Raw genomic sequence first — 17,119 nt, forward strand, 5'->3', positions numbered from 1 at the left:
AATTTATGTTCATAGTTATATTATATAAAATGAATGTAATTACTGCTTCTAGTAATCTTGATAATATGTGTTTGTAGTATTTCTGTCAGAATATAATGTTTTTCTCAAGATAATCATAAACACATTCTGTTAGAATGTCTAGATTATTAGAATTACTATCCACAAAAATCAGATATTTAAAGTTAAAGAGAATTAATTATTCCTAAGAATCTTTAATTTTCCTTTTTTAAATTTATGTTAATTAACTAAAATACCCTCAGCATAAAATTAGATGGTATTTTTAATTATTTTTAATTTAATAATATGTATTAATCACTTTCTTAAAATAAGTAAAATGATTGGTCCACATTTATTCCTATATCTACACAAAAATTAGTTAAAATACAATAACGTAAGTGTGTGTGTGTATATATATATATATATATATATATATATATATATATATATATATATATATATATATATATATATATATATATTAAAAGTAATTTTTTATGGTTCTATTTATTATAATGGCTGAAAAACATAAATAAGTTCTCTGTTTCAATATCTAAATGTATAGGTCTAAACCGGAAAGCTACTTTATAAATCAGTTATTTTTATTTGTTAAAAAAACAAATCATTAAGATCTAATGGAATTTGGTGTACAAGAAAGCGTTAAATTGCCCTTATTCTTCACTATAAGACAGAAGAAACGATTAACATAATATAATTACCAATATGATATTCTAAAGAACATAATAAAGGGTTTTTAAGTGAAGAAATCTTCGAATATTCGAAGGTAACTGTAGCATAAGGTTTGTGAATGTCGTTGTCATTTGGTGAAGTATATTCTTCATTTCTTAATAATTAATATATATCTTTCTAGGTAAGCAGATGGGCCATTGTCGATCCTCCAATCTTATACCTTGTCCAAGAATATTCTTTGACACCTAAATCCTACTTTATACTTTGGCCGAATTCATTTTATTTATAGAATGCGAGAGGAGAAGCGCGATCTAACCTAATATTTAACGGATTATCACCTCAACGTTACAGTTAAATGATTAAATCACCAATGATATCGTAGGTTATTATTTATAGTGCATTTAATAGATTCTTAATTTAATATATTCTTAATGATATAACTTGTTAAAATTTATATTAATATTTTAATTTAATAAGATTATATCAAAACATTATAAATATTTAGGGTAAATTACACCATTCGTCCCTCGTCCTGGTGCCAAAAAGCACGTTTAGTGCCTATTTTCAAAAATTAACTCGGACCGTCCCTCATATATCTAAAACTTACACGCTTCATCCCTCATAAGTTTGAATTTGCATGTTGTATCCTTTGGAAGACATAAAAAGACTATTTTGCCCTCACTATTTTAATTTTAATTAAATTATAATTAAATTTGTATTAAAATAAAAAGAAAATAAAATAAAATACCCCACCCCTTCCCTTTCCCTTTCCCCTTTTCCTTCTACATTCCCTTTAAATCACAATTCACCGGACCACCACCACTCTTTTCACCTCCGAGGTTCCCACCATCACCGCTCTATTCACCTCCAACCACCACCGCTCTAAACGTCGCCGGAGAAGAAGATCGAGAACCCACATGTCCCAGAGAAGAAAAAAGATTCAAATCGGAACACCGAAACGCCACCAACACCCACAGACTTCATCTTCCTCCGGCGAACATCACCTCACTGACCTCATCTTCCTCCGGTGTGCATCAAGAAACTCTTCTCTCTTCTCTGAAAGATCGACACCAACACATACACACAGACTCTCAATCTCTCTCAACTTCGCTGAACAACTCACATCGTCGTCACCTCCTAAACTCTCTCTGATCCACCATCCTATCTCCTAAAATCAAACCCCATAACTTAAAGCTACAGACAAACCCCACCACCCCATCGGTGGGTTTGGGTGGTTGTAAAAGCCGTTGGAAACAAACTCCATCTCCGTCAGAAACAACCTCCTCTCTCCCTTTCCGGAGATAACATTTTCATCACCACCGACATTATCATCTCTTGTCTTACCCCTTTTATTTATCCTTCTCTCTTTTGAACCAAATCTCCAAGGCCATAGCCTTAAGCTTTGTTATTCACAGTGACAATGATTGAAGCATTGTAAATTTCCAAACCACAAATCGAACTAAGAAGAGGAGAGATCGGAGAGACTGAGTTCCAAACCACAAAATATACCTAAGGGGATCGACACTAACTATTTGTCGCCTTCATGGGGGTGATTGTCGCCATCGACGACTCTATTTCTGCCGCACCAGCATACACAAATTGAGCATCGATGTGGATGGTTTGTTCAAGGGGATTTAACCTGAAACCGGTTTCGTTAGGGTTTAATCTAGGTGATGTCGCTGCAATTTAAGGTTTGCTTTGGGTTTATTCCATACAATTTAGGTTTGTTCCAGTGGAGCAACAGAAGTTGAGAGAAAGGAAGAGGTGTTGCGACGGTAGAAGCTCTGATATTAAGTCTAATTATTAAAAAAAATCTAAAAACTGATAAAGAAATAAAAAAATGAAAAAAGAAATTATTAAGGGTAAAATAGTCATTTTATGTCAATATGGACTAAGCATGCAAGAAAAAACAAACATAAGGACGGTCCGAGTTAATTTTTGAAAATAGGGACTAAACGTGTTTTTTGGCACCTGCACGAGGGATGAATGGTGTAATTTACCCAAATATATAAAAAGAAAAATGAAATGTGAATGTATGTAACTATAACATATCATATAAGTTTAAATATTAAATTATAGTTGTATTTACGATCGAAGGGTTTTAATGAAAATATGCAATCAATAGTCCCGTTTAGGAATGGGTTAGCATGTGCCATACTACATGCAAAAGAAGGTTAATTAAGTAGATCAACCACGACTGTTCTTTTAAGTATGAATACAATGTTTAGTTGTTGACAAAGAGAATTTGGCTCTTTACTTGCCAAAGGGACGTATTTACTTTTCTCGATCTTTACAATATCAAAACCTGTCATGTTTTTCCATGCCTTCTTATTATTATAATTCATAATTGGATGAAAGGATTTAAAAGGTTCGTTTGGTTCGCGACGCCCCGACTTCGACACCTTCCCCTTCGGACCTTCCGATTTATCCCAAGCTTTCCCTAAGAAAATAAACCAAAGATTCTATCTCTCATTCTCTCTCTAGAATTTTATTGAATATAATTATCCTGTATTCCAAGTTTATTCCTCTTCCCAGTTCGATCGAGTTTAGATCCTTTTCTTTTCCTTAAAACCGGACTTCCCGATGTTCAAAGACAAAACCCTCCAAAATTTAAAAGCCATATGATCCCAAACGAATTGACAGCAAAATAATCCGCCAGAAGTACGTGATCGAGGGACAGTTTTAAGAGAGAGCAGAATGGTTACTTACAATAATATTCCAAGTGATTACAGTGAAAAAATGCAGAAATATCAAGAGTATATTGAAGCTTTAGAAGAAGAACGTAGAAAGATTCGAGTATTCGAACGTGAGCTTCCTCTTTGTCTTGAACTTGTCTCTCAAGGTAAACGACGATAGTTTTCTCCCTAAATAGAATACATGCACTGTTTCACTCACTTAATTGTGTGGGAAATTCTTTCTTTATATGGAAATCTTTTGGCAATTTTCCATATATGTTCTTGATTAGGCTATGTTTTTCTGACCTCGTTGTGGTTGAAAAGAAGTGCCTATAAATTTATTGATTTGTGCGTTATTATTCCCATTCCAAGAATTTAGATTTTCTATATTTAGGCTCTTGATTGATTTCTTTACTTCAAATTTTGGGTTTTCGAGATCTAATTATTGTTGCTGCAATTCTACTTTTGCAGCGATTGAACGATGCAGACAACAAATGTCGGGGACGATTATGGATTGTTTTAATGGTCAATCTGATCAATATTCTGAGCAAACATCAAGTGAGGGTCCAGTTCTAGAAGAATTTATTCCCATTAAACCAGATTCATCTACCAATGATGATGATGTTGATGGGCAACAAAAGCAACACTTATCTCATAATTCCAAGATCATTTGTAGCAATGAAACATCGTCTCCATTTTCTCGGAAATCAGATTGGTTAACATCCGCTCAACTCTCGATAAAAACCCCAGATCCACCCATCGAAGAGGTACCAATTAATTCAACAAAGTCTCCAACTTTTTTTTTTCTGGGCAAGTAAGTTTGATTAAAGATATAGTTTTTAATTATCATCATTTTTTTTCTGCTTTCAGGATTTCTTGTCGAACAAACTGGTAGCCATGGAGACAAACAGAAATGGATATGGCGCTTTTCATCCTTTCATGAAGAAAAGAAGTTTCAGCCCAACACCGAATATGGAAGGTGAAAGGTCATTGACTTGTCCGACGATGATTCTAAACGCTGCCAACAGCTGTTCGGCGGACACAGACGGTGGTGGTGGAAGTAAAGGTGAAGATAAAGGACTTTATAATAAAAAAGAAAGGAGGTGTTGGTCGCCGGAATTGCACAGGCGCTTCCTCCATGCTCTTCAACAACTTGGTGGTGCTCATAGTGAGTTTCTTTTTCATTATTAATGAACTTATAATTTCTCAGATATTTTATCTCAAGTATATTCAAACTTCATGTAATTTATTGACGTAAAATTTCATTTTCTATGAAGTTGCTACACCGAAGCAAATTAAGGAATTAATGAAGGTTGATGGGCTGACGAATGATGAGATTAAAAGCCATTTACAGGTTTGTATTTTCTTTAATATATGCTTCATTAAAGTATCCACATATTCTAAAGTTTTGCATTTCTTATGCATGACAGAAATATCGTCTGCATACTAGAAGGGTGAGTTGTCCAACAATCCACCACAACGACCCTCATCCTTCCCAACTTGTGGTGGTTGGCCGGATATGGATGCCACCGTTGGAATATACCACCACATCTCCGGCAACAGATAACACCAATAAAGCCAAAGGAGTATTCACTCCAATCGCTTCTCTATCGCCATCTATTACTGCATCTTTATACAAAACAAAACCTTGCAATCAACAACCATATTTCGATGGAAAAGGAAGCCAAAGCCATAGCAATTCTCCTTCCACCTCCACCATGTACACCACCACTGTGTCAACGGCTTTCTGAGGTCCATAAATCATACTTACCACCACCTATATGTTTTATAGAGTGATGTGAAAATTTTGTGAAAGACCCTTGTCTACAAGACTACCTGTGATGTTTGTTCTCATTGGCCCAATTTTTTAAACGTATAAGATATTTATGCGTTATGTTCGTAGATGTTATGTAACCAATTTTTTTTGTTCTTTTAGCGTATGATTTTACAATTAGATGGTGTCGGGTACATTTGAGACAATGTAATAAGATTTTACAAATTTGAATAACATTACACTTGTACAATCTGTCCCAATGGTTGAAGATAAAACTCAATATCGCTAATATAATAAAAGACTCCTTTTGATCCACTTGGCATCTCCTTACTCCATACTTTTACAAAGTTAATTATCGATTTTGCTCTTCTCCGTTTCATTTTCCCATAATCGTTTTTAATGACACTTTCAAATTGAATTACAAATCTACGTCGATTGATAATCTCTGCCCAAATTTTGCGTTCTACTTTTTGGGAACCAAATCACCCTCTATCTTTCCGACTCTAAGAAATCCTACATCAACGCGGTTTATATAAGTCGATCACCACCATTGTGTTGTTGATGGTTCTTACTTTAAATTGATCGATGGTTGTTCTTAGATTATTAAGAACTAACAGTTGCAAGGCCCAATTTCTAGGGTTTTCTTTGATTTTTTTATGGTTTACATTTTTCTATTTCTTTTTTGACTCCTGTTGCTAAATCAGTTATTTTTCTTGATTTTTTTGTTGTTCGACTTCATTCATGGGTTTTCTTGAGGGTCGGAATATGATTTTTTTGTTCTTGCGAATTGTGAAGTTGGTAAAAGTAGTCTTCTATGTCGAGTAACAAGGGTATGGTTGAAGGAGATGCAAGCACCACCATTAAGAAGGGTATGGGTTTTAGGCAATATTTTTAACACCAAACCCTCTTGCTTCTTTTCCCCTTTCTTATAATGCCTTCATTTTCTGGTCGAAACGAAGCCCTCACCACTACCATCAACCTATACAAAGAGAAAGAAGAAATTAAGAACATCGGTGGTTTCATTTGACTTTCTATGAATAGAGAACATTTTGGTTTTGATTCACATTTGCCATTGAGAACAGGTGATACTAGTTTGAAACTTAAAAAAATATGTTTTTTTGTGAAAAGTTTTCTAGGTCTCAAATTCGATCACTCGAGCTCTGATACCAATTTGTAGAAAAAGAAAAACAGTTGCTCTGATACCAATTATAGAAAAAGAAAAACAGTTGCTCTGATACCAACTGAAGAAATGAGAAAAATTCAGTAAACCTAGACTAGAATAGTCCAAGTGTTGAAAATACTGAAACAGAGTTTCAGAATCGTCAAGTGGCAAGTAATGCGGAAAATAAAGAGTTGTGAATCAATCAAATTAATAGAAAAACGTTTTTTAGACTTAAGATCAATGAATCAAATGTGTCTCATATTCATGAAGATTCAATTACAAGTGTTTGTATGTAAAACACACTAAAACTCTCAAATGGCTCTTTAAAGACTAGTCTAAGCAGCAATTGTGCAGAATGAGCAGGAATGATCAGAAAAGAGCAACTTTATAATGGATCCCAAGGGCCTATTTATAGACTTTGGAAAAGCCCATGACATGGCTTGACCAATCAGGTGCTGACACGTCATCATGACTTAGTCATCATTTGACACCTTTACCCTACTTAACGGAGAATGGATGGAATATTCCAATTCCGTTAGTATTCTGTTAGGGTTCCATCCAAGTTATGAGTCTTCATAATTCTTGAGCCTTCATGATCAACATTGAAAATATGATGAGCAACATGAGCATCATGTTGCTCAATTGTCTTCTTAGATGCCATCAACTTCCAAATGTGTCGTTGACCAAGTTGAGATGTTTCTTTAACATTGAAATGTGTCTTGGACTTGAAGATGTACAACTGCTTGTTCAAGATGGACCATGGACAAAATTCATGTTCCTCTGAGCATTTGGACGTGCCTTCATTGTACATGATGAGCGATGTGCAGTCTTCTTGAGCCATCAATGTGATCATGTTGATCCATTGACTTGAGTTGAGCCACCAAGAATTCATGTTGAGCCATCAACTCTTGTTGATGATGGGTTTTGAGCACTACATCATTCATATGGTGTACATGCAAACCCTAAAGCTTTGGATCTAGTTTGTCTAATGAACATGCAATAATCATCCAAAGCCATAAACCCTAGATCTAGCATGTGATAATCGATATTAACATAAGAATAGGGTTTAGATCTTACCTTTGATTATTATGTAGTAATAACAATCTATTCCTTCTTGTAATTGGCTTCAGAAAGCTTAGTGTCACAAGTGTCACACCTCTAATGGCTCACAAATACCAAGAGCAAGAGGATGACTTAGGAGAAGAGAAATAGGCACCAAAATTCGTCCAAGAACCTTAAGGAAAGCTTCACCACGTTTTTGGTGCCCTAGGGGTCCTTATATATGTGAGGCTATTAGGGTTTTGAACTAGGAAACCCTAATCTGACTGATTAGGCCCTAAGCAGCCCATGGACTCCCTTTAGAACACCCCTTGGACGAATTCCTTATGGGCTTCCCATAGAATTCGTCCAACCTATGTTCCAAGGTGATCCATAGCCCAATTGCAACTATCTTATAATTACAATATGATTTCTCCTTTAATATATTATTCATATAATATATTAATAAATCATAATTAATCTCTTTCTCCATAAATCATCCTATCAAGTTGCTTTGGTGAAGGCAACCCAAAAGGACCATGCTCGCAATCGGGTAAGTATATACCAAAATAGTTATGGGCTTAGACACTAATCCAACAGTCTCCCACTTGGATAAGTCTAATAACTATTTTGCGTATGACTTCAGATCCTGATCAGCAATCGTAGCTTTCAAAAGCCGATGTCAACTCTGATCTTATCAGATACGCGTCCTTTAGATAAGGGATCATATATTCCTCCATTCTAGATATTGTATAGATGTGAGACATGGATTGAAATCATTCTCTCAGTCTATGTGTTCTTTCCCGATTTCCGATTTATGACGACAGACTAATTGAACAAATCAAATCAGTCCTGGCCCGGCCGAGCGCTTTCGTTTGTCATCACTAAATCATCGAGGGGCCCACAGATATCGCTTTTATCCTACATTGGGTAAAAGGAACGGATAAACTTCGACTCAATGCTCGCTTGTGCTCACTCACCGAATCACACACAACAATACGTTTTATAACACCAAGTTATTGGTGCGTTTACATATTATCAATGTGTAACCGACTCGCAAGATACAACTCACACATCTCGGTTTCAAGAACATAAGATATTATCGTCTCACCAATCACTCGTGATAAAATCCATGAAGCGATCCAAGTGAGTGTGGGTTTAATCCAATGCTCAAATCATATTCATAAGCACTCATGAACGTTGTAGCAAACCTTTGCTATGTCTAATACACTTTAGACAATCTACAAACCAATTCATGACAATCTTCTTTCATACCTACTTCCAAAGTATGAACGACTGTGGAGGGTTTGAATAATCTTATTATTCGGGAAGTCAAAACGTGCAAAGTGAAACACAAGAATAATATTAATACTATATGGCCTCAAACCTTTGAGTATAAATAAAACACTTTTATTTAATCACCATTTTGATTACTCATTATTTGTTGTTTCGGGTAATCAACTTCTTACTTGAATTATGACAATAATTGTCTCATGATCTAAGCATGCACACTATGTTTACCTATGGTCCTTACTTTGTGAAATACTATAATTGAATAACATTTTCAATCATACTCATTTCACAATTCCCAATCCTTACCACAAGTGTAAGAATACCAAATTCTTGCCACTTATAGAATATGTTAGATTCTAACACTTTATGCAACAGTCCTTTCGTAATGTCACAGCGCCAGAGTTACCAAGACTTTGCCAATGAAATTACAAAGTGCTCTATTGGAAATTGTTACAAGACAATTCCATAGTCATGAAGTCTCACATTCAAAGTACATTCCTTTGAACATCCTTCTTGCATAAAAGTTTCTAATCTAGACATAAATTCTTAACGTCCAACTCCTAATATAGAAACATTTCCATATTTGCCATATGACAACTCATTCTAAATAGAGCCTTATCTATTCATAATAAAGTCAATATGGTCCATCCATTAGTATACTTCCAGCTGCGCACAAGCGACCAATCCTTGGCGAACCTTAGATTGTTCTTGACAGTTGTTTAACTAATTCAGTCAAATCCGGTTCTAGTCCTCTTTCCCTCTTAATGCCCTAGGCATTTGGAAAATTTAGAACGGTCGAATATTACAACGACATGATACTTTACCAGTCTTTTGCTATAATATTTCTATTTCTATTTGCCATGTTCTCACAATTCGAACTATGAAGAGGGATGTCGTAATCATAATTGAGTGTGAGAACGCAACAAATATTTCCATATATAGAATTCTCTTACATTGAATCCTTTCAAAATAACATTCATATATCTTTTTGACTAAATTTGATTAAAATTTCTCGATCTAAACCTGTAGATTTGGAACGAAGTATAATATTCTCTCCCTTAATTATAGCAAAACAACTTTTCAAACTATGCAACTTTGCAAAGTGAAACTTTTGTTTTCGATAATTAATATTGCTAGCTTGCAATAATAATCATTCTCCCACTAACATGATGATTATATCCATACCAGCATAACATTTATGCTCCCACTAGCTTTGACACGTATTTAGAAAACAGTTGGACTTTCTAGAAATCAATACTTATTGACTTCCAAAGTTCATATTTCTAATACGATATGCTTCGATAAGCCTTTATCTAAGCTTCTCAAACTCATACACCTTTCCTTAGACAGCTCACATGTATGTCTAAACTAATTCAGAACTTATATTACTAAGTCCCAAATGTTCAGACTAATTGCCAAATCTCACAATTCGAACTATGAAGAGGGATGCCGTAATCATAATCAAATTCGAGAATGCAATTTACATAATCGCTATCTCCTTAAAATCTCTCTTAGTGAAAGCGTTTCCTCACAATCATTTTCATGAAGAAGAGAAACCTTATGACACTTAGATTTTATGGTGCATGTGTTCTATCCATGTGATTTTGTCATAACCACAATCATAAGATAATGTTTGTGACAAATCCAAACTCTTATGGATAGAACTTGTTCATTCTTAATTTCTTGCCATCAAGGGTCCCACCATTGCTTCCAAGTTATTTAGCAGCTCACCTATGCCAGTCAATGTACTTTCATTGATTAAGGTGTTTGCCCTTATGCATTCATTTGAGAACTCGTAGAGCTCATATGCATAATCACTCAACTGGATTGGCACATAAATAAAATTTTGTCAACACGATAGGTTACACTCCTCAAGTCGTGTGCTAGTGTTTAATAGGTTTACTTCTTGATTTGTTCTTGAAACTTTTCAAGATCTTTAGACTCCTACTGACCTCTTGACATATTAGATTCTCTTATCAAGAAACATTTCTTGATAAAAACAAATATCCAAGAGTTAGTGTGTGTTTATAACAAGACAAAACTACACGCAATTTGGTACTAGTTGATCTTTGTCTTATTCAAGACATCACAACTTACCAAAATGTGCAAGTGTAAGAACATTCCTACTTAAGATTATGTCACTCAAGTCACAATCTTGAAGTATGACTCTAAGACTTGATTTTGGAACGAAGTACGATACATCTTATTGACTTAACCATTTTGAGAATTCTCGACTCCTCTTCTTAGCCATACTAGTGCACTAAGGTGTCCTTAGAGGATGAATTGTAATATGGTTCTTAAGAGGATCATAAAACATGATACAAAAGTACTCTCCCTTCTTCTTAGATTGGAGAAACTTTTATCTTTCTTGCCTAATTGATTCTTCTTATTCGTTCTGCCATTCATTGAAACTTTTCAATGATTTAGAATTACACTTAATCTTGTAAGCATAATCATATTTACTAGACTTTTAGTAAATCATGACGAATAATCTTATTGTTATTTATGGTGGACTTGACCAGTGCACAACATTGTGAACTCGATCTCCTAGTCCTTTACTTGACTCTTTGTTAAGGAATTAGCCTTAAAATTTCTAAGTACCAAGATTTCCATACATCACATGATTCAAATCACATGATTCCAAGCTTCTGTCAATTGAAACTTGGGCGGTGAGAATCTTTTCTTACTTAGAAAATTACGACGTTTCCATAAATAATATAACTAAGAATCATATCCACTTAATATTGCTTATAATAGAAACACACAAACAACAATCTACCATAACTCTAAGCAGCAGCTCAAAAATCCAACCATCGAATCCATGCGATCGTAATCCATTTCTTCGTGATCAGACTCAGCTCGCTCCTTTCTTTAAGCTTCCTTTCCTTTTCTTTGATCCTTCAAAACATCGAAATGTAATCTTATCACATCATGTATTAAGAATCTCCAAATAGGAACTTAATAGAGTTATATAGTGGATATTTCCTAAATCAGAGTCATACATCTTGACTCTCCCGTCTCTTAGATCTCTTAGGTAGTGAGGGCAGCTTCGTAACAAATGCCCCTTCTTTTGGCAGTAAAAACACATGGATTCTTATGGAATGGTACACGGGACTATCTCAGACTCAACCTTTCTCTTACGTAGAAAAACTTTTCTGGACTTCCAATGTTGCCATTGCCCATAAAAGGTTGGAATATTGATTTATCAGACAAATATGCTCGACCAGTGCGCCAAATCATTTCTGATTCAGCAGCAATAAGCAAATAAGTCAAATCAATGAGGGTCATGTCGTGCTCCATCATATAGTACTCTCTAACGAACTTACCATATGATTCGGGAAGTGATTGAAGAACCAAGTCAGCAACCAATTTCCTTGAGACATCGACACCTAACATCCTTAACCTGTCAATGTGTGACTTCATCTTTAAGACGTGTGCACACACAAACTTTCCATCTTTGCGTCTTATTGCCAATAGGGCATGAGTAACCTTGAACTTTTCAAGTTTTTCGAACACGTGGGTCAGGGAGAATTATTGGAGGAGGTGGAGGAAGTGAAGAATGATTTCTATTTCCACAATCCAATCGTGGAACATCATCTTCATGTGGAAAACTTTTTCCAATGGATTTAGGAAGACCATAGTTGTCAGACTTTGACATCTATAAAACGGGAGAAAGTTCAAGTTTAGTTTATTAAGTCCTTAATAAAACACCCAAATGAGATATTAAGGCTAGGACCCAACACAATATCCCACAAATTGGAAGAGGGATGTCGTAATCCAACTTGCAGAACATTTGAAGGTAGGTAAATGACGATTTACCAATTTCCACCATGAAAAACGAAAATTGAAGGTTTAAGTTTTAAATGAATTGAAACTCCTAGATCTTTTGAGATTCATTGAACTTTTCAATGTCATGTTTAATCTCGATTATGCCCTTCATTTGTGACTGGGATGCCGAGGATCGCAAATAAGGTGTGAATAACCATGCGAATGTACGTGGTGCCCTCAATGTTACAGTCACCTAATCGACGTGCCGGTTAACCACACACGCTCCATCGATCTATGACAAACATCGAGTCACCCTTCGCTACCAATGCCAAACCCAACTTAGTGTGCCGGTTAACCACACACGCTCCACTAATTGTCTCGACAAGGGTACAAAGTGTAATTCCATGGAATTGCATCAATTCATTTTTGCCTAGAGTAACTAAGATTGGGAATTTTTTTGTAAAACATTTAGTTACTTTAACATTCATTATACTTTTAATGAGGAGAGGGTTTGCCCTATCCTACCCGTTCGGATAACGACCCTCCACCAATCAAGGAAGCGGTGGGTGAGAGTGGACACCCATTAAACGACCATTTTATAGGCCATAACCTTATACCCCCTTATCGATCGGCTTCGTGAATGAGGCCTACTAACGGTAAGACTAGCAGTTTAAGTTATACATATATATAATATTAGACTTTTAATGTTATATATAGTATAAGGGTGTATTTTACACTTTTTAAAATACTAGGTGGTCTAATTCAACAAATTACACTTTTAATTTAATTAAATGTAAACCATATCATTATGGATTTATTAACTATCTTTTAATTATACTTTTAATTAACTAAATAAAACCATAAGGGAGTAATTTGAACTTTTTAAAAACTAGGGTTTTAGAATTTAAAATTTCAAAAATTAACTTTTAATCCAAAAAATTTAAATTCCAAAACTTGAGGGCAAGTTTTGAAACATTTCAAAAACATTAGGGTTTAGAATTTAAATATTTCATAATTAAACTTTTAATCAAAAATTTAAATTCCAAAACTTGAGGGCAAGTTTTGAAACTTTTCAAAACTATCTAGATCAAATTACAAATAATTAAATTAATCAAATAATTGGTAATTATCTAAATTTGACCTAATTTAATTTCTTACTAGATATTCAAAACAAAATTACAAATAATTAGTATTTATCTTATAAAACAAGTAATTATCTTAATTTTGACAATTATCTTCTATTTTGGTAAGGGTGATCACCAAATATTGATAAAATTCGGATTTTATTAATGAAAAACATTTCTGGTAATTATCCCACAGCAAAATAGGTCAAAATCCCGAAATATCTCGAATCTGATACTCCGACTCGTCGAGCCAACATTGGATTCGTCGAGTTGCCTATGAACTCGGCGAGTACACCTATGGACTCGGCGAGCCCAGCCTCCAGATCCAAGAAATTTTGATTTTTTGCTTTGAATAATCATTTATAGCATCAAATACATCAAACAAACAGCCTAAGGCTCTGATACCACTAATGGGTTTTGAGCACTACATCATTCCTATGGTGTACATGCAAACCCTAAAACTTTGGATCTAGTTTGTCTAATGAACATGCAATAATCATCCAAAGCCATAAACCCTAGATCTAGCATGTGATAATCGATATTAACATAAGAATAGGGTTTAGATCTTACCTTTGATTGTTATGTAGTAATAACAATCTATTCCTTCTTGTAATTGGCTTCAGAAAGCTTAGTGTCACAAGTGTCACACCTCTAATGGCTCACAAACACCAAGAGCAAGAGGATGACTTAGGAGAAGAGAAATAGGCACAAAAATTCGTCCAAGAACCTTAAGGAAAGCTTCACCACGTTTTTGGTGCCCTAGGGGTCCTTATATATGTGAGGCTATTAGGGTTTTGAACTAGGAAACCCTAATCTGACTGCTTAGGCCCTAAGCAGCCCATGGACTCCCTTTAGAACACCCCTTGGACGAATTCCTTATGGGCTTCCCATAGAATTCGTCCAACCTATGTTCCAAGGTGATCCATAGCCCAATTGCAACTATCTTATAATTACAATATCAGTCCCCCAAGTTTAATTAAAGTCTTTTAGCCACAAAATTAATTTATTAATTAATTCTTGACTAATATTAATTAAACAATATGATTTCTCCTTTAATATATTATTCATATAATATATTAATAAATCATAATTAATCTCTTTCTCCATAAATCATCCTATCAAGTTGCTTTGGTGAAGGCAACCCAAAAGGACCATGCTCGCAATCGGGTCAAGTATATACCAAAATAGTTATGGGCTTAGACACTAATCCAACAGTTGAGCCATAGAGTTGTGGATGAGCCAACAATGTTTCTGATGAGCCATCAATATTCCAAATGATCCACCAATATCTTGATGCTCCACATACGATCTTGATGTGCCATTTGAGATCATGATGGTCCAACTTGCATTCAGCAAGTGCTCCATGTTCAGCAAGAGCTCCATGTCAACATCAAGTGCTCCATGTCAACAGCAAGTGATCCATGTGTACAGAAAGTGCTTTATCATCTGATTCTTCAAACACTTGTTGAATCTTCAGTATCTTTCCAACCTGAAACATTCTGATAATGTTTGTTAGAGAGATATATAAAAGGACTCAACTTATTTCAAGTGACAATCACATACAAATATTTTCCAACAGAAGGCACATTTGGTTTTGGAAATTGCTTTGGTTTGAAAATCATGCCATCAAATTTAGCAATGAACAAAGAAGAAATTGTTTGAGGAGAGTTAGTTTTCACAGGAGTGTTAGCAATGTTCTTTTTCGGACTATTATTGACAAATTTGTTATGAACAATCGAACTAGGAGGATTGGACGGCCTTTTAAGAATTTTAACATGCACAAAGGTATTATGGTTCCTAGTCGCTGGATTAACTATGCGAGACACTTTCTTTCGGATTTTTCAATGAATCATGGAATTTTTCCTAGACTTAATGTATTTCTTTAGAGCATTCTTGGCTTCAATATTAGGGTGGACAATATCTTTCTTATTCAACTAAGGTTTCTTCCGAGAGTCAGATGATGACTTGGAAGTTAGTCCAGCCGATGGATTGTCGAACTTAGGTGTAATTGGCACTAGAGTAGTTTTCGAGATCACATCAGAGTTAGAGATATAAGAGTCAGATGAATCGTCACATACAATTTCTTCATCAACGTCACTATCGAATGACGCCCAAATGAAGTCGGATTTATCAGAATCATGTCCAGTTGTCTCGGAAATTATTTCCTCAACAACGCAATTGTTCGGAGGACCGGAGTTCGGAATTTAAACTCGAGTATAGTTGGTGTCGGGGAATGAATCTGAAGAATGATTCCGGTCTAGGGGTATCAAAGCCGGAAGATGTGTGGAATCAGGACATTTGACAATGATAGGTTGGAACTCATGAATTAGAGATTGGAACTGGTCCGAAATCTCAAGAAGAGGTGGGAATTGTGAGACAGGAGTATTCGAATGAGTGCGGTTTGGAAATCTCCCATAAACATTAGATTTTGCAACTCCTTCGAGGAACGAGCAATAGGTTTCGGAAACTCGCTTGCGAGGCCTGGTGCTTTGGACCATGGGCGACGAAAATTATGTGTCATCCGTTCATTTTATTCAAGAATATCAATTGAGTTATGCAAAGCATCAATATTGGCATTAAGACGTTTGTTATCAGAAACTAAGATATTCCTTTCACAAAAAGTGATTTCACATTTGTCTTTTAAAATGATACATTCATCGTTAGACATTATAATCTCTCTTTCTAATGATTCTATCTTAAGCTTGAGATCTTCAAAGCGTAATCTAAGGCGAGTCAATTCACTCTCCATCTTCTCACTTACTTTTATGGTTCACAAATAGATAAATCAAAATTGTTTATGAATGACATTCATATCTGATTGAATTTGGGTTAGATATGGTTCACAAATAGATAAATCAAAATTGATTTCATTGATCATAGATCTTACCTGTTGGACTACGTTTCTGCTTGGTGGATCATTTTTTGCCATATAGAAAAAGTTTGGCTCAACATCTTCCTCGTCTTCTTCATCATATTCGATCGACTGTCTTTCCATACGACACATATTACTTCCAGTGCTCACTTCATCCTCATCTCCATAAGACCAGTACCCTTCAACATCTCTTGACACAGTGGTAACAAAAGCCTTTTCACTTGCTGCCAGCGCTTGGGATCTACGAGCATAGTATGCAGAATCTTTTACCTTCGGGTTCTGAGAGGTTTCACCCAAATAGTCTTTGGAAAAATGATTACCAAGACTACATATATGAAAAACTATCTTGGGTTTGTCTAATTTCGGAGTTTCTTGGGATTCCGAGGAGTGACTTGATCAGGGGATGTTGGGTCGGTAAGCAGGTGGGTTTTCTGAAGTTTTCGGGAATGGTTGAGAATTACTTTGATGAGGGGCTTGAAATTGGTTTTGATAAGATTTATGACTAGGATTCTAGGGACGTTTTATTTCATGGACAAGAGTGCGAATTCATGTTGAAAATGAAGTTCGGATTTGGCTGGATCAAGATCAAGATTTTTATCAAATGAAAGATTTGGAACAGGTGGAGTGAATGGAGTAGGAAATGTTGGTTGACTAGGAGAAACAGGTGGGATTGTTCCAAATGAATCTGACAAAGATGGGCTTGGAATAAGTGGGTTAACACAACTA

General features: G+C 35.3%; 1 protein-coding gene across 1 annotated transcript; it reads left to right on the top strand.

The window, feature by feature from the left end:
• Positions 1-2,999: 2,999 nt before the first annotated feature.
• LOC145134533 (transcription factor HHO3-like) lies at positions 3,000-5,451 on the top strand. Its single transcript, XM_079069369.1, has 5 exons — positions 3,000-3,529; positions 3,834-4,129; positions 4,233-4,530; positions 4,640-4,716; positions 4,793-5,451. The coding sequence occupies exons 1-5, from the start codon at positions 3,385-3,387 to the stop codon at positions 5,111-5,113; spliced, it is 1,137 nt and encodes a 378-aa protein (XP_078925495.1). The 5' UTR covers positions 3,000-3,384; the 3' UTR covers positions 5,114-5,451.
• The last annotated feature ends 11,668 nt before the right edge of the window (positions 5,452-17,119 follow it).

This window comes from Lactuca virosa, chromosome 8 (genome assembly GCF_052849685.1).
Source record: "Lactuca virosa cultivar CGN04683 chromosome 8, Lactuca_virosa_CGN04683_v6, whole genome shotgun sequence".
NCBI lineage: Eukaryota > Viridiplantae > Streptophyta > Magnoliopsida > Asterales > Asteraceae > Lactuca > Lactuca virosa.